Here is a 25,314-nt window from a genome sequence, read left to right as displayed (position 1 = left end):
CATTTTGATATTCAAATGATGATTACAGTCGGCCAAAGGAGGAGGAAATACATTTTCATCGGTTTTGAATAATGAGTCATCTTTATTTTAATCTAAAAAAAAAGAAAAAAAAGAGGGATATATATTTACATAATTTTGCTCATTTGTGAATAACATGATTTTGGATTCCAGGTTGTAACACTGTCAGAATTATACAGAAAAGAATAATGGTAAGGGCATTTGCAAGGAAAAACTGAACAAAAACCTTTTTTCTCTATGCAATGTTTTTGCTCATCTTGTACCTAGCAGTCCAGAACCTCCTCATGGATTCAACATATGCAGATAGAATGAAACTTATACCTGTATGTCATCAACTGAGAGCTGGATCATTTCACTGAAGCATAAACATTGCATTTTCCTCCCGCAATTCAAAGTAAATTGTAAACCTTTGAGCAGACCTCAGGTTCATTTTAAAACACAGTGACCTAAAATGAACCCAGTGATTGCTGTGACTTCCTACACATACGTATACACTTCTGAAACATTGAATCATTATATCAAAACAAAGAATCACTTTTAAAATCAGTTCACTGCTAGTGTAATTAGTATTGAATTACACAACAAAATGTTTGTTTTTGGCATTCAGATTCATTTCTAAGTGTTAAGAGGCAGTAAAACATGGAAACACTTTGATTTCCGCAGATATTCCCTTTTTAATTTTCGAGCCAAATATACATTAGCAGCAGTCTGGAATGAAATATCAACCTTGTGCTCTGTTGAGTTGTGATACACAGTGACTAGTCCAGAGGTCCCTATGTTTCTGTTCTAGGCCAAGCACCACACAGGCCAATACACATTCCATAATTTCATGATTTGCACACATTATTTTATTCCTTCCTTGTGTCAATAACATGCAGTGCCCATTTCTTTCAGTAGCTCCCATTCGTCATATACACTTGACCAAGACCCCTTCAATACTCCCAGAGGAACCAGACAATGGAAGGGCATTTTAGAAGTTGTCAGGGTAAGTTTATTAATTCTCCAATGGCAAGGTGTGCTCCATCTGCATATGGATGGTGTATAAACCACAGACTTAAAGAGCAGGGCCTTTGAGAGAAAAGCACATTTCGCTCTTTGGCTGACTTTTTAATGTCTTGAAAGGATATGTGATCCTTGATTCACCCTAATGTACACAATGTAGCGACACATGCTTCAATACAGACAAAAAAATAAAAAAATTGGGACAACTGGAGATAGTTCACTCATGTAAGCTTTTAAGTTGGGATGTGACTTGTTGATGATCAAGTGGCCCGGCCCTTGAATGTCAGGAGAGTGGACCTCAGTGGATTTCACAGTTTGTTTGTCAGATCATTTTGATCAACATTCAACATCACAGTAGTGTTAAAGGTGTTACTCTCTCAGTGGAGCCACTACGATCACTTGACAGCAGACTTCCATTAAGATCTGCCTTTTCTGTTGTCTGGCGGGTTTAGCTTTTGCGCCCTCAAGCCCACAAAAAAGTGAAAATAAAGTCAAGCTTCACAGCGGTTTCACTTTATTGAGACAATATTAGTGCACACAAACCACTTTCTTTTCTTTAGAAATACCATAAATTAGGAAGAAAACAAGGAACAATATAAAACAAGCAAGGAAAAAAAAAGTGCATGTTAACCATGGTATACACCACATTGTCTTATACTGTAGTTTACAACCCTTTTTTCCATTGTTGTTTGTGTATCTTTTTGTCTGGCTGTAGGTATATGTGATATGTTGGACATGTGTCTAGCTCGGATGGATATGTCAGGCCTTTGGGGGGTCAGGGGTGAGATCCAGGCTGCTTCCCTGAGTTGTGTTCAACAGAAAGGGTTAGGAGCTTAAAAAACATGGACGTCACTATGTGGTACTACATAGGGTTTACATTTGTGCTTTTGATCGGAGCTGTAAATTATCCTTGGTGAACGGCATTTACCTCAGCGTAGCCTATGACTATGTTGATAGTTGTTTCAGAAGCCCGATGGGAGGTAAATCAACAGGAACGCAAACCGTAAGCAATAAGCTATTGTAAACTGAAATCCCTGGATTTGTTTTCCTTTCTTTTGCTCAATAAGGAAAATGTAAAATGCTATTCAAAGAGACTGCAAAAATATAGTTTCCATTTGTTTTATTTGTACATCATGCCAACATATGTTGTGGGTTATGACACTTAATTTTTTTTTTTAAACGCGAAAACAACAAAGTAAAATCTACAAATCATATGATTGGGAAATCACATTAATTTAAATCCAGAAATTTTAGCACCAAATTTCAGTTTCAACCTGCCAATATTGCAGGGTTGTACAAACAAGTTTGTCCACTATGTAATAGTTTATGAAAATTTCAATGTTGGCAGTTATTCCAGCCGTTACAGTTCCTTCAGCTGGAGTCTAGAATACATTAAAGCTAATTCACTACCTATATATTTACAAAAAAAGCTAAAAATAAATTTAAAAAAATAATACACAACTACTCTTTTAGCTCTTAGACATTAAGGGAAGGAACACCTGGTGTATCAGGCATGGTATCAGGGGCCATCTGAAAACCACAGGGGCTGATATGTACTGTATGTTTGAACATCTATGTCATCCTATGGCAGTGAGAAGTCACCATTCTGAGGTATATTTTGTTCGCAGGTGTAGAAGCAGCTGTCAAGCTCCATCTCATGTTACCTAAATATGTCATCTGAGCGAGAGAGAAAAAATGCATCTGTTTATCATAAAGTGCGAGACATTGAATGAATTTAAAAAAGCAGCAGTATGCTGCTGCTGCTGGTGAGTTTAATCACACAGGCTATCTCCTAATGTAAAATTTAAAATCCAGTAATGGCACTCAATTAATTTTCATATTCCAGGTTGTGACCTGACAAACTGCTGGTTGTTATTTATGCTACCCTTGCACATGTAAGGGTAGTTCTGCTTACATCTACAGGAGCCTGCTATATTCACAGTGAACAGAGAATTCATTTATGGACACTGTGTTAGCACCCAGGAAGATTTTCTGGTGCTATGTGAATGTAAATCTGGGTTAATAATATTCTTATTTAAGCATGAGAGGTAAATCATGCTGACACCAGCCTATTTTTCACTGTCAATGTAGCAGCTCTGGCTATTTTAATTAGTCATTCAAAATTAGGGTTTTATGGATGCTTATTATAGGACATGTTATTTCAAGTTTACCTGGTTCTAAAAAACGTGTAGAAAATCTGAGTGAGGACTGAATTCATCTCTAACTTCAGTTATCACAAACTATAAATAGCAGTAAATTTGACATGTAATCCCACCATCTCCAGTTTCTGCAGGAAGGCCCTTCAGTGTCCCTAACAGGTGCACTACATTGCTACATTAGAACCGACAGTGTAATGTGCCCATAGCACGTGGATGTGTTCTTCTTTCGAAGATCTAATCACTTTAAGAAACAAAAAAACACTTCATTTCCCCTCCAATCCACCAAACCTGACTACAATCTCTGCAGGAAACCCCTTTTTAAGTCAATATACTGTAGATTTGTCCTTGTACTGTATAATGCTATTGTGTTGTTAGGATACAAATAAGGCAGGTGTATGCCTTTATGGGAATTCCAAACCCACCCCAAAAAAAATTACCACCTTCACCCTCACCATTTAGCAAAAAGGAAACTAGGAAAGGCCAGTTTGGCAGTTATCATCTGTACTATATCCCACTCTTGCCTCCATGCTGCAGTGTAAGCTTAGTAGGGATAGTGGGGTTTGCAGTTTTGGAGCAGAGGGTGCAAAAGCGAGGAGAGTCAGGGGAGCAGCCTCAGATCTTTTGTTTTTTAGTAAAGGAATTAGTAAGATGGCTCATGTTTTGGTGTTTGAATTTTTCTGTCGCTGAGTCTGTACGTGTGTTTGGCTTTTGGCTCTGCTCATGTTTTGCATTTAGCAACCTACATTTTAATAGGTTTTGGATTGATATGCGTCTTATTTTTTTCAAAAGGAATGTCAGTTGCCATGCGTAAAAGATGTGTGCATGTGTGTGTGTTATGCATTTGTGGTGTGTTTGTGTGTGTGAGCGCAATGAAAGCCGCTTGGCTCTCACTCAGTCAATAACTTGATCTCATTGGCGAGGAGGGTGTTGAAGTTGTAAGCCGGATCAGGGAGATCAGGGAGATGGGGCAGAGTGGGGGCCATGGACTGGCGGGGCGAGGACTGGGAGGGCTCGGCCAGCTCCGGGTCACTCTCGCTGGAAGTCGATCCCACGCTCATGTTGCAGGCGGCCTCGGGTAGCGAGCCGCCGCTGCTGCCGCCGCTGGGCACGGGGCACACCTCGGGCTCGCTGTTCTCGCTGGTGCTCGACACCACCGACAGCAGGGACATCTTGCGGGTGAGACGGTTGGGGAGCATGGACAGGGCGAAGTCGGCGACGATGCCCGCCACGTCCATGCCACAGGCCTGGTCGAAGGCAATGAAGCCCACGTTAGCGTTGGCCTCGCAGACCACGAAGGAGCCGTCGTTGAGCTGCAGGAGGTCGATGCCGCACACATCCATGCCCAGGATGTTGGATACCTCTATGGCCAGCTGCTTGCCCTGCTCACTCAGTGGGCACATCATACCTACACCACCTGTGGCAACAATGCATAGAGGGACAATGAAATGGTTAATACCCAACACAATCTGTGGTTCATTTACTTCAATGTTCAGGCGGTCAAAAAATACCTCATTCTTAGAACAATCGAAAAGAAATACATGTGGAGGATTAAAGATCAATTAAAAAAAATAAAACTATAAAAAAAACTTGCTACTATCAATATGCAATATCATAAAATCAAAAAACAAAATCAGAGTTTCAACTTGATCTGTTACATAAATGCAAGGTAATCTTATGACTGGTGTCCTAAATATGTCACAGCGCATTACAGTCTCAACTGGTCCAAAACGGCTCATGCTTTGACACTGAAAATCCCAAAATCGCATCAGTTGGAATGCTGAGTCACATGATATCTCTAGGGGTAGATCTAGGCTTGTTGATTGGCACCGTTCCCAAAATTGGTTTACGAAACAGATGGAGTGTTAAACTTTGAAAAAGCTATGATGAAAGTTATAATATTGTATTCATACACACAGCAATGAATAGAGAGATCCTGTGTCTATCCATAGACTGGTTTATCCAAGAACATTGTACCATGACTCAGATCGAAACAGATTTTCTACGATCGGTATAATCAACACATTGCAAGTAACCACATTAAAAATAGACCAAACTTAAAGATGGAGTCAGTGATTCTGGAGAATTATTATTGTCAAAATCACTTTGTCAAAATCAGTGACTATCTCCTCACAATCCGCTACCTGCACATACTGTACGTGCACTGGTAAAACAATCTAGTGTTAATACACAGCCCAGGCTCTGTAAATGGGCATATTGCTAGTTACAGTGGGTCCCCTTTGTTGAAATACCCTTTTACAGAGCTAGGCAGTGTAGTAACACTGGATTTTGTTTCAGTGCATACATGATGGCAGGTTGGCCTGGAAGGAAAGAGGGGCCGACCAGTTACTATGAGGTCGCTGGTTCAATCCGAATAACTTAACACAGTACTGACAGGCAGCGGATCGATAGGAGATATTCACTGATCTTGATAACTAGTGTTCGCCAGAATCGCTGACTCCTTCTTTAAATGTTCTAGTGTAGCAGTGCTGGCATTGTTTGTAACTGTATTGAGAGGGGTAGAGGGTCCAGTATATGTATGTGTGTGATAGTGCCAGTGGCAATAGCGACATTGACGTCAGGGAACTAGCCTACCGAGGGAGCAGTTGCTCTGCATTCGACCATCAGTAGAGCAGCGCAGCATTGAGCCGATGACTCGGCCGCCAACCAAGACCACTCGCACATCGCGGCCATGCGACTCCTTGACATACTCCTGAAACAGGTAGGGGGTATCGTGGCGGATCAAGTGGCACAGATCTGTCAGGTGGTGTTTGTCCCGTGCCAGGAACACAGCCTTTCCTGGGAGAGGGAAAGGAGACGAGTGATGAACGAAAGGAAAGAAGGAAAGAATAATGGCCTGGTTTCCACGCTGTCTGGAAAACTAGTCCTGTTGTTATTAAAGATGAAATTAAGATGCATGTGGTGTCTGAAACTAGCAGAACATTAGGTGAGGATAACTTCTTCAGAGTTTTGCTGACAAATAGCTGCTTCTGCTGACCAAGTCGCATGCCAGTTCCCATAACTCATATAATAGACAGGACACTCCTCTTAGCAGCCACAGAAAGGCTTGTCACACAGAGGATAGAAGACGCCTGTATTAATTAGCACCTCTTGGCTTCGTCTCCTGCTTGTCAAGCCCTCTGACCCCTGTTCCAGCACCAGGGAAAATCATGTGATGGCTGTTTGTGTACGTGGGCACATTGTGTGTAAGTGACAGTCTGCGATAGATGACAAGGCCGTCCCTTGGTAACATCATAAAGATGTTAAGATGGACTGTGGCAGGCATGATGTAACACCTCACAGGAATGGAACCATGGTCCTGTGATTCAGTGAGACACGTCAACAAGACTCATTTGTATTGATGAGGTAAAAACAGCTTGTACTATATGCACCCAAAGACAAACATGGTCTGAATTAAAATAGTTCATATCCCAATAAGAGCTCAGCACATTTAAATTTGTGATACAGTAGCCTTATACCAAAATGATTCTTAAGGTTTTGAATGTATATCTGCTCAAGAGACCTAAGGCAAGTCAGTCCTCTATCAACAGTCAACCAGGGAAGGGAGGAAAGCAACCCTTCAGATGCAAAATTCCATTACAAAGGATCAAGGGGCACTTTACACTGTGAAAACGTGACAGTTTTCCAGTTTTTGGTTTAAAAAAAAACCCGTTCAGACTCAATTTATCTGACATCTTCACCCGTACACAAGTTTTCAGAGGAAACGGGCCGAAATCGCTGTAGCAGCAGTGCCAAGCCAATAGTCAGCGGTGACACAGCCTAGTAAATAGCTCTTCCGGTACAATTTGATGCATAAAACCTTACTGTAACCGAAAATTAATGCCACTAACGTTCATAAAGCGGTTGGTGTAAGCTTGGGGTTACAAATATTGTAAAAGACAAGCTTTCTGTCCTCTTATTTCACCGCATTGAACTCGTAAAAACAGAAGACTTGCTGATAGTGAAGGGGCTTCGTGAGCGGATAGCTTCCTGTTAGGCGTACTTCAAAATAAAAGTCAACTCACGTGTGTCCAGTGAAATGCTATTAATGTTTAGCCAGTGAAATGCTTTTACTTTGAAGCCGTAGCCTTAATGCTCCTTTTGTTGAACAGTAGCCGCTAGCTTAACCGCTGCACGCTGATAGTGTTTTTAATGTAGAGAGAGCCGTGTCCCTGGCATATAGAAGTGACACACGTTTATTTAGCTAGAAAAACAGGCAGAGCACAAATCTTTCCCCAGCCAAAGTGGCGGGTGGTCTCAATAACTTACTGCGGTAATCGCTTGGACTAAATTGGCGAGTGTTAGCCTATATTTTAGCGCTGCACGACACTCTCCGCTGATCACAGTGATGGTGCCGTGGGAGACACCGTTCATGTTGTCTTCTAACTTTATAACTCCTTGTGGGTATTTTGACAGCAAATGTTATAGACTACGCATGTGTGAGGGTGGAGCCGTGACGTCAGCGTTATCAGGGGAAATGGTTTCGGTGTTTACAGGAAACCAAAACCGTTAAGTTTTACAAAAAATCCTCCCTCGGAGGTGATCTCAAAAACCTGCGGTTTCATGCCTGCGTTTGCTGTTTTCCTGTAAATGATATAGTGCAACCGCGGGAATTTTTCCGCGTTTGCACCGTTTCGTGTTGTCGTGTAAAGTGCCCCCAAGTTAGTGGTCGACCAAACGGCTGCTTTCCCTAACAATGCATGGTGATGGCAGCCTGGGCTACCCAAGGTCCATTGCTATTCCTCCACACAATGGCAGAGTCAGTCAAGTGTCAATAAGCATGAATAGGAAAAGGGTAATGGGGCAGCAGACACTGGGGCTTATCTCCATGGAAGTATTATAGCTTATCTCTTGGAAGCTCAACAATTGTGGTAAGGCGGAAACTTCCCACTTTTTGGGGCAGAATTGGGAAAGTATTGAATATGTAAACTACGAAACAAAAATTATTAACCCAGGCCGTACTGCATGCATCACAAGCACCTGACTCTGTTCTGAGAGTGTTGCAGTGCAGTCTTAATCAATTAACATTCTGTCAATGAATTTAGTATAAGGGTGGTCTAAGCTGTCTTAATGGGGCTGCAGTATGCACATTGTTTAAGTGTGGTGTATTGAATAGAGCTTGCGTCAGGAGGAAGGGGACTTATTGTCTTACCTCTATGGCCACGTGCATTCTTCACCACCACTGGGTAGCCTAGAGGCTCTGCCTCGTCAATCATCTTACGGAAGTTGTCATGCCCACCTGTGAAATGCACGCACGCACACACACACACACACACACACAAAAGAGCACCCAAACAGGGTGGTAAAATATTGAAAAATTGTCCTTTTACAGCATTGTTCACACATTATAGCTAACAGAGGAGAGTGAGGGGGGAGGGAATTCAGCCCGTTACCATGGCAACAGAAATGACTCAAACAGCACGGATGTGGGAGTGTTGTCTGGAGCTTATACTCATTTTTCTGCTTGATTCATGAGATTGAAACAGAGCGGTCGCTGAAGGAAGCATTAATGTGAAGCAGCTGACCGTATCTGACATTGATCCAGAATGGCAGCTTGTGGTAACAGATGTACTACAGATCTATGCCCGCTTTGACAAGAGAAGTGATTCAATGATGTGCAGAAACATTGAAAAATGTATGTGTTGATAACTACTTTCCCCTTGCTCTACCTGTCTATCTATCTTTCTCTCTGCTGGTCTTTGTTTTGTCTGTCTGGTTTTGTCTGTCCTTCAGTCAAGAGAACAGATGTGAGCTACCCCTGTCACACGGCTTTTTCCAGATGCACTGGTTCACATGTGTTTTCGGTGAGAGGGAGAGAGGAGCAGGAGGTGGGGGTAGGTGGGTAGGGTAGAGGAGGATAGAGGGTGTACAGCAAATGTGGGCCTGACCACGTCATAAGCTGCTGAGGTGGAGAGCAGGGGCGAGAGGCAGAGGCATCTTTTATTTTGAAAAATCGTGAGGGGGGCATGGGGTGGGGCATTTGGGGACGGAGGGGGTGGCTGGGTGGGTGTTACATAAGCTTTCCAGCCGCTCTGCATGCATAGCCTGGCCTACTGTGCAGAGAGGCGAATGGAATGTAGGCCAAACACCCCCTCCTCTTTCCTTCTCTCTCTCTCTATCTCTCCCTCTCTCCCTGTCTGTATCCTTCTCTTTCTGCTCTCACAAATGCCACAGCATGTTGTGGATTTTGGGAAAACAGATAGAAAACGTGTGCCGTTGGTTGTCAGCCTTTGTTGCGTCTTATGAGAATCAACAGACTACACCAAATAAAAGCAACAGTATGGCTTGTGCAGGGAGGGCTGTTTCCGCCCATAGCGTTCACTTATCAACAGTAGTTTTGAGAAATGGTTAAAGAACATTATGAATGTATGTGCTTAAATGGACAGCTATGAGGATTCGACCAGATATCTAACTGGTTTTCGCTCTGTGATTTTTGAGTGAGTGCAGTGGAGTAGTGATTGTCTGACTGAGGGCATATTAATCTGTTATACAGACACGTGGACTAAAGCCTGTTATGCAACTAATGTTATTGAAATGTCGAAACAACTCAACAACAACAACATACTTGACACAGCAGTGCGGGTGTTTATGCTAATCCAGTTTACTATTAATGACTCTCTTATATTCCCTTTCATATGTGTTTATCCATAATTACAGACAATATTTACAACTGTTAAGTTTCCCCTGAAGCTAATGTTTGATAACTTACACTCCTGGACTTGAAAACTCAAGTCACTGACTTAAGCAGCAAGAGCTGTGCATAGAACCTATAGCATGAAAAGCAATTTATAAAGTAACAATTTATACTTTGAAGTTAGACTGTGTATTTGGGGTTTCTTACACAAAGTTGTTGACACCTCTATTATACACAGGGTGTCTCTGTATATTCATTTGTGTGGAACACTTCTTTAATGTATCCTGCTCAAGGAATAAGTCAGTATTCTGTAGTGTGCTTAATGCAGTGGGAACTCAGCTTTGTCCAAATGAAGGCCTGTACTTGTTACCCCCACAGTGGGAAGTTGATGTATTAATACATCTAGTTCCATCGCACATTCTTTAAACAACTTGCTGATTAATCGTCATGGGGTAGCACACTGGCAGTTCAAATGTCCTAGTTACAACGACAAGGTGTTACCACAACACATGGACACTGCGAAAACGATAAACGTCAAGCGGTGATTTACCGTAGGAGTAAGTGTCAGGGAGAGGCACCCCGTGGCCGGCCAGCTCCTGAAAGGTCCAGAACTTGTTGACACAGTTGAGTATGGCCTGGGGCCGGTTGATCAGCCGACAGCCCATCTTCTCCAGGTGGCGCAGCACGGTGATGTCGCTGTCAGACTGCACCCAGGGCGTGGGCACCCGTACCACCACCACCTGGGGATACGAGGTCACCAACTCCTGCTCCACTCTCAGGCCTGTAGCGTGGGAATGGAAACAAGAGAACCTTCATTAAACAAACATATTTGATGTATTGGCCTGTCCTCTTTGCTTGGCTTGACAGACAGTAATGTGTCACTGTTTCTCGCCATAACATCCTGAAAAGTCATATTTGCAGTAGTTAGTAACACTGTGAAAGTGGCTGGTGAGATTTGGAATCCATCATCTATTTGTGGGAAAGTTTACTCGTCTTATGGACACTGCTCCAGTTGTCACCACACAGCTAAGACTGAAACTTGGCCGGTTTACAGGAGCAGGCAGCGGCAGCCAGCTCCAAAGCTGGGGGTGTTAAACCATGAATTTGCAACCTGCCCTGCCAGCTGATACGATTATTTACATGCTGCCCATATCCACAAACAGTACTCCTCTCTCTGCATTGCTGCCAGCTCCTCTGCCTTTTGGGCCAATAATGAGCTCCCCTCGAATGAGTAAGGGATATCCTTGCTGATGTGCTGACACTATGCGCTGCTTTGTCTCGATGTAGGGCAGTGGGATAGGGAGATATGTCGGAAACCCCAAGGGTGAAGATCTTGAATTTAATTGCATGCAAACACACAGGAGAGCTGTGTAATGGTGACTTTCTAGACCACCGTTACTTAAAGTGGCTACGAGGAGCTTTCAGTTTTGGTTGATTCTAATGGCACCTGGACAAAAACTGTAGTGTTTTCACGACACTACCGCCAAAGTGTGTGCCAGCGGCGCGTGCATTTTTTGAGGAAGTAGTATGACTTTCTCAAAGATTAAGCTATGCAAATATTCCTCTTCAATACATTTGCTGACAAAGCAATCAGCTGATGCAACCAGCTCTCCCCACCTAGCCAAAGGCAAAACTCTGAGTAGCAAACTCAGATATGTATATAAATATATTTTTGAAAATCACACATGGGTATGTACGTAAAAAATTTTTTGCATCAAGATGCATTGATAATCGATTTTGAATCGAATCGTTGACCTCCGAATCGAATCGTGAGGTGCCAAGAGAGTCCCACCCCTAGTGTGTAATATGTGTACTACAATGTTACAATGATGCAGGGCTCTGATCGTAGAATCGCCCCAGGTTCAGATGGAGGAAATAAAACTGGCCTGGCACAGGATACACTCATTTTTCTATGGGGCTAAAATCTGGCAAATTTTTAACAGAACAGAATAAGATTTTTGAATATAACAAAATATTGGCTTGAAATTTGCCGGACACAGATGGCGAATTCAACAGCCATAGCCAAGGATTTGGCAGCACATTACCAGTGGCTGGTGTTACTTTGTCACCCTGGATGAGAAGAGAAAACAGTGACAGGCCGAAAGATTTTTGAGGGGGTGATGCGACCAACCAGCTCGTCAGGAAGAACAGATTGGGTGACGACAAAACCTGTTGGAACGTGTTGGTATGCACGCACGCGCACACACACACACACACACACACACACACACACACACACACACACACACACACACACACACACACACACACACACACACACACACACACACACACACACACACACACACACACACACACACACACACACACACACACACACACACACACACACACACGTATATTCAGGAAAAGAGGAAAAAAGACACATTTGTAACTGGCACAGCTCTTCACCTCTATCATGACCTGAATTTCAGCCATCTTAGAAACTGCAGACTCACAAGACTGACAGCGCCACACGCTGGGATCACCAAAGGTCACGAGAAGCTCAATGGTAATAACATCAGACAACTCTTAGTGTGCTGGCAGACGCAATGTGTTTCCAGCCTTTGTAGTGAGAGCATTGTGCACACAGTAAGGGTGTGACCAGCACTGATGTTTAAGGGTCATTCCTTGCATGGCCAGGTAGGGAGGGAACGAGAGAGGCAGCAGGCTGACACGGGCAGGGATTGTCTTGTAGCCTTAAGACAGAGGGAGGGGGGGGGGTACAAAGAGGCGAATGAAAAAAGCAGTGTAAGCCATGAAAAGACTGCCACCACCCCTCCCCTTTTCTCCTCCTCCTCACAATCTCAGCATAGAAGCAAGAGGATTCACGGTCTCTTCAGCCCTATTCAACACTCACACACTGATCTGATTGTGTGCCCATTGAGAGTACTGTATGTGGTGTTACAGTGGGAAGTGTCGGGGGATGTGGTCTCATGGTTTTCGACAGACAGTATTCTCTGTTTGCGGTGCTCGTCTCCATCTCCAGGGGAACCAAACAGAGACCAATGAGGCAGCCAGATGAATCAGTCCTATTCATTTGTGTAAGCGTTCACTGTGTGCGCTGCACCGCCTGTCACGTGACCATTGCAACAAAAACTTTAAAAAAAAACCTTCCTGACCATGTCGGTGTAGAGGCAACATAGGTTTTTTCTGGGTGACAATGGTGACATTAAATGCGGGTGTGACCCATTTGTAGTTACAACTGACGGGATTTTCTCAAACCTCTACGAGAGTAACGTCATGTTTTTGTGGTTCAATGGATTGTACATGCGCGTGCCACTTTCAATCTGCCTGACAAAGCTAACAGGCATAACAAGCATTCTGTGCATACCGCTGCAACGTCACAAAGCAGGCGATGCCGACAAACGCTGTGCCAATGTTTGGCTGGTGGTTCCTGCCAGCCCTGAATAGAGTCTGGGTCTGGGTATCCTCTTGTCTACATTAGCCGGACGGGGCGGCCTGTTCCCCCACAGTTTCCTCTGGTTTGGTTTGGGCTAACGATGACCTCTATAGTATACCCCATTTATATATTTGTCATCAGTAGCACCAGGCCCGGAGTGGCTAATTGGGAGAACCGGGAGCATTCCCGGTGGGCTGCTCTGGTTTTTGGGCTGCGAGGGCCGGCCCAGTCATGGCACTGGGTTAAAATATCATTATACCTACTGGTGCATTAAAAATCATTATTAGTCCGCAGTTAAGTTACTGCTAATGGAAACTTAACTGACCATTTCCTACAGCTTCAGTTTCACATTAAAAGCATCTAACTGGCGTAACGTGAGATGACTTTTATTTTGAAGCAGAAACAGGAACTTAGGGCCTCCGAGCCCTGCTGCGTGTCTCTCTCTAGCAGCATGTCTTCCATGTCGGACTACGCGGTGAAAGAATAACTTGTAATTCTGCGCTCATACCAAAGGCTTCATGAAAGTTAGTGACAGCCCCAAGTCATTTATGTTCAATGCATGCTCGGGACAATGGCGACTGGAGCGTCGGTTGCACTGGGATGAGCCCGAATCCGATCATGTGGGGCCTAGGCTATTCGGATGAGCCTATCATGCCTATTCATTTTGCCTATCATGCACTAAATTGACGCAGCGCGTTCTGCCTTAACATGAGTGGCACCTATCAGCTGTTCATCTACGCTGCCGTGGCGGAAAAGAGATAGACCGGCTGCGTTTATGCATGGCCCCGTGAGCCGCGGTCTCTCTCCATTTGGCTGGAAGTTTCTGACCCCGAGTCACCTTCAGTCCCTCCTGACTTTTATTTATTTCAAATCTCTGAACGTGAACCACGTCTCTCTAATAGCAGGCAACGGGCTGTGTAATTCATTTAATAAAATAGATCGTTAAATATTCGATCTGCAAACACTTCGCCTGTTTAGTTCATACAATCTGTTTATAACTAAGAGATTTGCTCAAAAAAGTTTTGTTTTTGTGCGTTGATCACTTAGACCACTAGATTATAAAACGCTGTCTCCTAGTCTAAAGTAATTATTCATTGAACTAAGTTAGAAATTAAAAGAGACGTAGAGAGAGAGAGCGCGACAGAGACAGAGATAGGCCTATAGAGAGACAGAGGGAGAGAGAGAGAGAGAGAGAAGAGGGAAATAAACGGCCAAAATAAATCTTATCTAGATCGATGGATCATACATCTTAGTTTAGTTAAAAATAAAAACGGACAAAGATGAAAAAATAAAATAAAGTGGGCAAATTAATGATTTACTGTGATGTAATAGGCCTACTGTTTCAGACTCTGAATGTTCAATGTCCCCCAGTCAAACGTGTAGGGGCTCAGACAGTTCAAATAACTTATAATGAGAGAGAGAAACAGATGAGAAGTAGGCTACAGTATGAGTAAAATATATCTAATTATTAATAATATGCCAATATTAAATCAATTTGAGGCTCTTAAGGGACAATAATTGTTGGTGAAATTTTTTTCAGACATAAGCCCCGGCCACTTCCGGTTTCATATCCGAATACAGGTACATATACAGATAATTGTGTTTGTTGAACAGATACAGATAATGACGTCTCCGTACACTCCTACTGCACATAGTAGCACCATGGCAGGCACCTGAGTAGGCTACACAGGAGCATGAGTCCACACACAGTCTACAAACACAGAATTACAAGGGTGCAGAGAACAGTGCACTTTTGCAGACGTACATATTAAAGTTGTTATTACATTATATTAATAATGTCGGTCGTGAACTAAAGTGGGCCGGTCTGAGGCATGAAACTCCAGGGCTGAAAATGAGTCCCACTCCGGCCCTGAGTAGCACCCATCAAGACAAAAACCTCCATGTAAACCAAGACATTACAAATTCACAACTATTTAGCTAATGTGAGGCTGAATACCATGTAAACCCATCAACACACACATTCAACAGCCATAGACAAGATTAAATAGGCCAAATTCCAAACCTCAACTATTATAATTTACAGACAAGAGTCATCTTGCAGTATGGTTTAGGGCTGGGAAGTATTTCAATATCGCTGTGTACTAAGGGCCTGAACGTTTACATGCTTAACTGTTTCACCCTGGGGGTGTGTGGCCGACGTCATTGTCATCATGCCCCCCGACTGCTCTTGCATCGGGAGTGCCTTTCTCGCTTGCACACATACATACAAACATTTGTTTGTGTGCCTGTAATTATTGCCTTCATTAATTTCTACCCTGAGGACGGACAGAGTAGATTAATAGCCTATTGCTTTTTTACAAATCCATGTTTATGCAGGTTGAACAGGAGTATAGAAAAACTTTGGGCTTTTTAGCATTGTTCACGTCAACTGGGTTACGTCAGTCTTCAGTACCGTATAGCTTTCATATCTCTGCCGTGGCTTCCCGCGCATGTGTGTGTGTCCACAGTGCCGGCTGACTGACACACACACACACACACACACTCTCTCTCTTTAGACTAACTGTTGTGTAATTTCCGATTTGAAATTAATTAATGCGTGTTTCCAGAACACATTGAAGTCATTTTAAAAATTAGTACTTATGAGCAACTTGTTGTAGGGAATTGATGAGTAACTACTTGGGTTTAGCGACAGAGTGAGTCTACACACACTTTTGCCAAACATTACTCAATGGCTATTTTTATATTTTTGACATTATGTGGCTAGGAAATATTTGTTATCCACCAGGCACAGTGGCACCGGCTGGTAATACTGACTAACCTGATGGTGTTCCAGTTGTGTTGTATGACAGGAAAATCGAAATGCATCTTGATCTTCTTCTCTCAATAATCTGTGTGGGTGTGTGGTAACTTGCAGCCTGTATTCCCTCCACATTTCATACATTGATGCAACTTTCAGCTTCAGAAAGTATAAAGTTAGAAGATGTTTGAGTCCAGTAATCACTGAGCAGAGGTTGTCCTCTTTGGATACTGCAGCTACTGCAAATTGCAAATGTACAGTAAGTGCTTATTTGCGGTTGTATGATCATATACTGTATAAAAAGAGAGGCAAAACCTTCACAACAACTCGGATGTGTCAGGAAGCTACTCACACAACATTAATGACCTGCTATTCTTCAAATTAGCAGGTGATATTAAAGTGTATTGCCAAGTGTGGACTATGAATTGATATGTGCATTCTTAAGTGTGGTACAGTGTAAAGTAAGATCTAATAAATGCTCTGGCAACACCAATATCAGAACCTGAATGAGATATTGCTGCCTAGTATACAAACACGCCATAATAAGTAACCCATAACAGAAAAAAACTCATACTCTCTCTTAGTTGTCTTGAAACTTATATTACTGCGATCGAGACCCATCAACTCTCCCTTTAGTATTGCATGAACACCTGTAAAATAACAGGCAACAGCTTGTAGAAGAATCTCAATGGAACAACTTTGCCATACTGCTGTCTGATCATAATTTAGTCTCATTTATAATAAAATGGAGAGTATGTGCTTCATAAATAACTGAACAAGGGATCAGCAGTAAAGTTACAGTATCATTCTCAACCCCATTTATGTGGATGCTGACACACGCTCACATGTCTGGTGGTAAATTAGGATACCGAGTCTGCCATAATGTACCTTCTTTCTGTTACATGGGTGTGTTGCATTTGCCATCTTTGTGGTAAACGTGTGCCCACAAGGATCACAAAGGATTGTAACATCAATTTATATCAGATCTCTGTCTGACCAACTCAGAGGCCAAATCATGGGATGTGAAATGCCTCTAGTTAGCTGAACACTGGATTTGCTTTTGGTATGTGAGAGACCATAATTGGTTATTAAAACTTAACGTGTGTGTGTGTGTGGGTGGGTGTGTGTCTGCAAACCCATCTCTCCTCCTGGGGACACCTTGAACTCATTAACTTCAGGGTGAAATGTGGACCTCAAACTGACAGGAGAGCACATGTGATGCAAGAGCAGTAGAACCTTTGAAATTGCAAGCTCTAAACACTGTTATCAGTTTTAGGACGGAGACTGCATTCTGACCTATCTTAAAACCAATACTCGCCTCTTTTTGGTTAAGGTTCATAATGCAGCATCTACTACTAGCAGAAAGCTGATCTTTGTGTCAGTTCCAGTATCAGAGTTCCTTTTCTTTATATCTGTTTCCCATATGATATCAACTTTGCAATGCCATGCATTCATTCAGGGACAAAAACATGTTTTTTTTTAAACATGCTCTGCTTTGTAAATTAATCTCTGAAATAGTTTTTAGTTTGTTTATAATAATTCTATATGACGTGTCATGCACTGCGTCAAATGTGTGCAGATTTAATCGAATGTAAGTGTACTCAAGACAACAGGCAGACAGTAGTGGTTATGAATAACTTTAAGGAGGTGGTTAGAGAACACAGTTATTGATCACATGATGGTGGAATACCACTTTTGCTTCCTATGCAGAAACAATGATGAATTTACAAACTAACTGTTCTCCGCTCAGTCACTGCATATGTTGTTGTATACCCTGATGTTTTTCTTAAATTAAAGGCTTTCTTTATGGCAAGTCAAGAGCTGGGCCAATCTGTCCCCTGGCTGTTAATCTGTGATGTCAAGCCAAGGCTCAAAAGACATTTACACAGTGTGCAAGCATGGGGCCAGCATGGATTACAATCAAACTGCCTTGCTCCAGTAGAGGTTGTGTCGCGAACTACAGGTCTAGACAGCTGTCTTACTTCCTATCTGTGTTGTGGCCAAGTTGGCTTTCCTTTTGATGGCATGTCCTAAATGTATTAAGCATTTCATGATAGCTGCTGATTAAGCCTTTTCTTTAGGTGGCATTATCAAGCTAATTTGGGATTTATAGTTGTACCCAAATATTCCTTAGCTGTACAATCGTTTGTGAAATGTATGTAATTTCTCAAATGCTAGGCCTTATTATCCACTGTTAGCATTTGAAACCATATGATTGCTCAGTGTAATTCTTGATGTTACGTGTCTGCGACAGACATGCTGCACAGGTTCACCCTCTATTTATACCACACCCTCTCCCAACTATTCAGCTTCTGCCAGTGCCAGCCTACACCGTTAAATGTGTTAATTGAGACCTACATGCCTCTCATCTGGTGACACAGCCCCACTTCACGCTGCCTTGATGAATTCCATGTGTGTCTGTTTGTTGAGACTTCCTACTGTTACCATCACTTTATCAAGGCCTCCTGACTGGCCTCCGCACCGTGAATTTTATCATATCAAGCGGAACAAGAACAATGTGCTGTGGACAGAGAAAAGCTAACATGACCACAAAAGATATAATGATATGTCAGTAGAAGAGTTGAAGTCAAATATACAGAAAACGTAGACTGAGTGAGTAGTACATTACGATGATAGATTGTAAATTGATTTCCTTTTGGATGATCAATGAAGCGTCAAGAGTAATAATTCATTTAGAAAATTGCAACAAAAAAAATCTGGTTATGGTTCCACTGATTCAAGATTTGTTTATTGTTTTCCCGGCTTTCAATCTGATTATAAACAGTGTGTATACAGGATATAATGAAATCAGTATTAAGAGCTAGCTTTGGATGGCTGTTACATGTAATCATTACCTTTCAGATAGTATACAGAAATCATATAAATGAACACTCTAACTCAACTACTACTACTCTGCTACATGTTTACAGGCTTGTGTCTTTTTAGCTGGGGTGGTTTTTAAGGAAATGTGCCTGGTGCGATTTGGTTTCCACATGACAAACCTCAGTTAACATGTGATGGACTAACAAAACACTGAAACTGCATCCTTTGAGATCAACGTGGAGTAAAATGGCAGCTCTTCAATCTGTTTTCACTAATACACCTATGATTTAATTAGCATGCTTCTGTAGATTAGGATGAAAAACTTGCCCTGTTAAGTGTGAGTAAATCATGTCATCCAAAGAATTGTTAGGATTGCAATTGTACTCAAAATTGAATCAGGCATCACCGCTCGCTCCCCCTCGGTCTGGAGGCAGTCTAGCTGGAAAGTGGGTTAGGCGGTCACGGCAGTGGTTACACTTCGCATCCTTGCTAGCAGGCAAACCGGGCTAGCCCTCCCTCCCCTTGCTTTACGGCAGCCTAGTCCCCAAACAATGACCACTTTCCGTTAACTTTGCAGGTTAAACTGCACCATTAACACACTCAATACACGACCAGGCGTATGCTACTTTATTGATCGGGTGATACTTGCCTAATTGTCCCTCGCTGATCGTAAGCACGATTTGATCCATGAGCAGGCAGCGGAATTCAACATCCTCGTCGGCGCAGCGCTCCTTCAGCGCCCGAAGGATCTGTACTTGGGGATATTCCTGGCTGATACGACGGTCAGTCACGAACCAAACCCGAGAACACATTATGTTTATGTGTGAATTTAAAAAAGGCTAAAAAAAATCCGTCTGAAAAGGTGGCAGAAAGGGATCCGGGGGATGCAGAGAGATGCTCACACAATGGAGAGACCTCGGCGGGTAGCGGCACGAGCAGGCTGTGCTGTGGCTATAGACAAGACCCGGGTCAACCGTCGCCTGGGCCACACTGGCTACGATAAAAAATCTTCTTGATCACCTTTGTTTCCCTTCATTTGCAGCCATTGAGTCTTCCCGCGGCGCAGTTAGTTGAATCCAGACCGCGCGATTCGACACAAGGGAGCCGAAAATGAACAGGAACTTGTCTCTTTCGAACCGAGATGCAGCTCCTGGCACTATTTGCCCGCCGGTGCGAACAAAGCTCAAGCTGTGCCGCTGTATATCTTCCACTTGCCGAGTCAAAACTACCAATGAAGTTTTCCCGCGATCGCAGCGGTTGTGTGGCGTTGCAAACCGCTAAGTCGTCGGTTTGTCTCAATAAATTGAGCTAGCCCACAACGACTACCCTCTCTGCTTCGTTTGGCTGCTATCCACGAGGTGCTGGTGCTGAAAGTACACGCGCTTCGTTTACAACTCCACTTATCCGCGTGCCCGTGCGCGGAGCCTGCCCCAAACTAAAAGGTTTCGAGGGGCGTTCATTTCTCATTGTCCAAACAGCACGCGGAAGGTGTGGGCGAGCCGCACAGCCCTGACCAATCACAAACGTCTAAACGGAATAAGGGGGCGGGCCGAGCCTGGTCGGAGCGCGCGGACGTGTGAGAAAGCAGTGCGTGGACTCTGCAGTGAGCACGAGACCGCGCACTTCCCGAACCGGTTCAGACCAGACGGTGTGGGGAGGTTTGGCGGATACCGACAGCGCTGTATCCATGCCGAAGTGGCAGGAGATGAAACAAGGTCATTATAAGCCAACAATACTATCCGCCTTCCTTTTTTATTAACGTTCTGTGTTGCTTTCCAAGGATTGGGAGGCGTTTATTTGATAATAGCCTAAATAAAAAAAACAAATATTTCAGTCAGACAGTGTCTGCTGTTGAGCAGTGCCATTCGGGGAAACTGTGTTTGCTGAGTAAGAGGGAAACACTTCCATGTGATAATTGTGCGAAATTAAGAGAGTGACCCACTTATCTTGTTCTCTTCTTCCTCTCTGTCTCTGTGCCCGGGCCTGAGTGTAAATGAGTGGTGACTCAGTCAAACCCGAGGGCTGAACCGGGCTGAATCCTACTACGGAGCGAGATTAACAGACTAGCGAGGTATGTCGATAGCCTGGCTCTGCCCACAGGCTAACATGTTGAGGCTTTTTGTCAGGTGATTGGTGCCACATAAGAACAAACAAGAACATTGCTTTAGGTAGGCCTACACCTAAACTACTGCACAATGGACTTAACATTTGTCAGAGATATCCACACAGCACAGATTTCCCTTTGAAATGAATAATTCCCATAAAGCCAAGGCATTATGGGAACTATAATAGTTCCATACTTTACATCATGATTGTCCCACAGGCCATGATGGGTGGAGCCTACTACAAATCCTTAGTTGGCTCACAAAACCTAAAACCCCAATCAGAGATAATGAGACGGCCATCACGATGGGGGTTATCAACTTTGTTCGTAAACCCAGGACCTTCAAGGCTCACAACCTGGACAGCTACCTACATGAAAGCTGAAAAAGAAATGGCAAATTCACGTCAACGTGTTTTGTAGCGTTACGTACAAGCAATGGCCGTGTTTGGCCGTGGTGGTTTGCCAAGTGGCTCCAGCTGCAGACAGACCCTATCAAATAACATGCTGATTTCAACACTAAAAATCTCGACCGGATGAGGTAGACATTCATATTTTTTTAAGTGTGCTAAATCTGAACACAAGAATTGGGACATCCTAGATATTCTTTCTAACATACCAAAGCAGAGAAGTATGGTTATTGGTAAACAGGGATGATGATTCCATTGTCATATAATACAACCATCCCCTTACATAAAACAAAAACCTCTGGGGAGAGAGATACGCCCATCTAGCTGACGTATACCTCCGAGGCGAAGTGAGGGCGGGTAGCTGTCACTCAAGAGACCACGCCTCTAATTATTCATACATTTTTACCTCCAAAAGAAGAAAAACTAGCCTGCTAGAAAAAAATTCACCCCCCTCAGTGTTGTCATGGAGATATGATCTAAACATACAAACTAGAATGGTTTTTTGAACCAGGCCTTAAATAGGTTTAAAAATCCTGTGAAAAAGGCATATTTAACATGGGAGTCGACGAGAAATTGCTCTGTTTTGAAACCTGGCCCTAGTGGCCACCCGATGCAACTGCACTTTTTGTCACTTCTGCATTGGATGCCGGTAGAACTCGCTGTGTTTGGGGTTTAGACTATACAAAAACGCACACAACACACGTCATAACAGTAGACATGGGACCGATCCGATCAAATATTGGTATCGGGTCCGATATGGCTGAAATCCACTCATTGGATATCAGACTGACGCCACCAATCACGTATCGAACCAAATTCCATAGTCCATAGTCCATTGTTGTTGTTGTTGTTGTTGTTTTTTTTTTTTTTTATCCATTAAAAGATCCTGCCAATGTTAAGCTACTTGAGTGACATTTTTAGAGTTCAAACCCCCTCCCTCAGGTGTTTTTCTGCTTATTTGGTTGTTTTTCATATACTGTTGTTAAGAGTTGTTGTTGCTGCACAACAACAAAGCCCTTCTTAAAGCTGGGGTAGCGATCTCCAAAGAACGTTTGATACAAATCGCGGCCAGTTCATCAGGAATCGACATTTTGGCAAGTGGCCTGGGCTGTAACATCCCCGAAACATCCATCCCCTACATACTGGTCGGCTTATGTTATGGGGCTTTTTGTTTTGTGGATATTTATTTTCTTTACACATCCTTTAAGACCTTGTGAAGGAGTTGACACTGATATACTTTCTGAATAACTGTATTGAAACTGTTCAAACAGTTTGAATAAATGGGTTCCAATACAGTTTAATAAATAATAATAAATACATTATACCCAGGGGGCAAAGTGATTTTATGGACATGGAGCGTTGTAAAAGGTTGTTCACCAAAAATGACATCTAGGACCTTCCACGATCACAACCTGGGTGGACAACCTTGTCAACAAGCTGCTGGAAAGCTACAGCGGGCCGACATAGCAAATCAGAACCACTGTTTAAGTGAATGGGGGTGAATGGGGATGGGCTAATGGGTAATTTTTTGAACTTATAGATATCATTATGAAACTTTGCCAGTTGATTACTGTCATTAAAACAAATACTTTTAGTTTTACAGTATTTTCGAATTTTTTTAAATAGATATGAAAAATCATCAATATCTTACTAATGATGCGTACATTTGCATATCTGCAAAGCCCCAAAATCTAGATGTTGGAAGAAAACAAAGTCAATTTGTTTTTAAATTTTGAAAACAAAACAAGTGTCCAACTGCCTGAAGCCTTTCCTAATCACAGTTCAAATTTGATCAATAACCCATAGAAAATAATTTTTTCACACAGTTACATTTCATGTGCTATGGACCAAAAGTGTCCTTTTGGAGTCTCCAGCTGGTATTTTAGGAAACGGCTAGACATTCCCTTGGAAAAAACAGTGTAAAAAATTCATTTTCTATGGGTTATTGATCAAATTTGAACTGTGATTAGGAAAAGCTTCAGGCAGTTGGACACTTGTTTTGTTTTAAAAATTTAAAAACAAATTGACTCAGCTTTTGTCCAACATCTAGATTTTGGGGCTTTGCAGATATGCAAATTTACGCATCATTAGTAAGATATTGATAATTTTTCATATTTATTCAAACTTTTTGGAAAATACTGTAATACAAAAAGTTGTTGTTTTAATGTCAGTAATCAACTTGCAAAGTTTCATAATGATATCTATAAGTTTAAAAAATTCCCTATTAGCCCATCCCCATTCACTTAAACAGTGGTTCTGATTTGCTCTATGTCGGCCCCCTGTAGCTTTCCAGCAGCTAGTTGACCAGGTTGTCCACCCAGGTTGGGATCCTGGAAGGTCCTGGGTATCATTTCTGGTGAACAACCTTTTACAACGCTCCATGTCTGTTTTTCCAAAAAAAGGGGTTTTGCCCCCTAGGTATTAGAAAAACAAAACACTTGAGTCTCTTCCTTCACATTTACATAGTATACGAGAGCTTGCGTTCCCAGTTCAAACTGGCCTATTGAGTCAGGGCTCTAGGATTGTTTGATAACATTGAAAACCACAAATACACATTGTATTCTTAATCTGCTCAATACAGTCATGGACTCAGTTCATTCTTCATTAGGTTAACGTACTTTACACACAAAATAAACAGATTATTTATACGTTACTCAGTATAAAATTTTGTTTCATTGATCAGTGGAAGATATAAAAAAATATGTGTTAGCTCCTCCACCTGGTGGATGGTGAATGACATGCACGTTCATAAGTTACTAAACATTAAATCATAAATATAATTGTTCCATTTTTATATTATATTATGGTATCATTTTCACTCTCATTCATTTCACTAATTTCGTCTTTATTTCGAACAATAAATAAAAATAACAAAGCAAGTATGACATATCATACAAATACATATAACACAAAAATACAATAATTATAAAGTGTCATAAACAATATTTATAAAAATAAATGTTGTGTCTTTGTTCGAAAAGGAGTGAGAGGAAGCCAAAGCTTATGTATTCCCACCCCTTATTCAACGGCTCTTAATTATCATAATGTACATTATTTATATTTATACAATACTCTGATATATACAAAATATACAAAGCCTTTTAAAAAACAAAACATTTTACAAAAATATTGACAAAAATAAACCAACAAACGAAAACAAGGAAGAAAACCAAACAAAAATAAATCACTTATCCCAATACAACCAGTGTAGCTAATATCCCACTCAAAATCACCTACACTGATCCCGGTATCGTTCAAAAAAAGTGTTTCTGTACCTATTTTTAAACTGAATTATGTTTGTGCTAAGCTTTACTTGCTGTTCTAAATGATTCCACAAATTCACCCCACAGATGGTAATGCACATACTTTTAAGAGTTGTTCTGAAATTGTGTTTTTTTAAATTAAGTTCCCCTCTCAAATTATACCCACCCTGTATGCCCATGAAAAGTTTTTGGATGTTTCCCGGAAGTAGTTGATTTCTTGCCTTGAACATGATTTGTGCAGTCTTAAATTGAACCAGATCAGTGAGTTTCAGTCCGTGTGACTTTAGAAATAATGAGTTTGTATGTTCAAGATATCCAACGTTATTGATAATCCTTATTGCTCTTTTTTGTAATGTGCATAACGGCTGTAGGTTGGTTTTGTATGTATTTCCCCATATCTCCACACAGTAAGTTATATATGGCAATATGAGAGTATTATAGAGAGTATGTGATGATTTGTGGTCCAGAATGTATCTTGAGTTTCCCAATATTGCTATGGTTTTTGCCAGTTTTGATTTAACGTGATTAATATGTGATTTCCAACAGATTTTGTGGTTTAAGATCACACCCAGAAATTTGATTTCATATACTCTTTCTATACTTATTTTATCTATTATCAATTGGATTTGAGGGTTTGTTTTATGATTTCCAAATAGCATTATCTTTGTTTTGCTTAAATTAAGACAGTTTGTTGATATCAAACCAAAGTTTTAATTTTTTAATTTCTGTTGTGATGACCTCCAAAA

General features: G+C 42.0%; 1 protein-coding gene across 1 annotated transcript; it reads right to left on the bottom strand.

Moving 5' to 3' along the window:
- Positions 1 to 177: 177 nt before the first annotated feature.
- rimkla (ribosomal modification protein rimK-like family member A) lies at positions 178 to 20,108 on the bottom strand. The gene is made up of 5 exons (XM_080030504.1): positions 19,444 to 20,108; positions 10,361 to 10,591; positions 8,329 to 8,415; positions 5,772 to 5,975; positions 178 to 4,593 (listed from the first exon to the last, which is right to left on the bottom strand). Exons 1-5 carry the CDS (start codon positions 19,604 to 19,606, stop codon positions 4,067 to 4,069), a joined length of 1,212 nt encoding a protein of 403 aa, XP_079886630.1. The 5' UTR covers positions 19,607 to 20,108; the 3' UTR covers positions 178 to 4,066.
- Positions 20,109 to 25,314: the final 5,206 nt, after the last annotated feature.

This window comes from Ammodytes marinus (genome assembly GCF_949987685.1).
Source record: "Ammodytes marinus genome assembly, chromosome: 7".
Taxonomy (NCBI): domain Eukaryota; kingdom Metazoa; phylum Chordata; class Actinopteri; order Uranoscopiformes; family Ammodytidae; genus Ammodytes; species Ammodytes marinus.
Note: the sequence above shows the minus strand (reverse complement) of the source record. Positions and strands in the feature narration are given on the sequence as shown.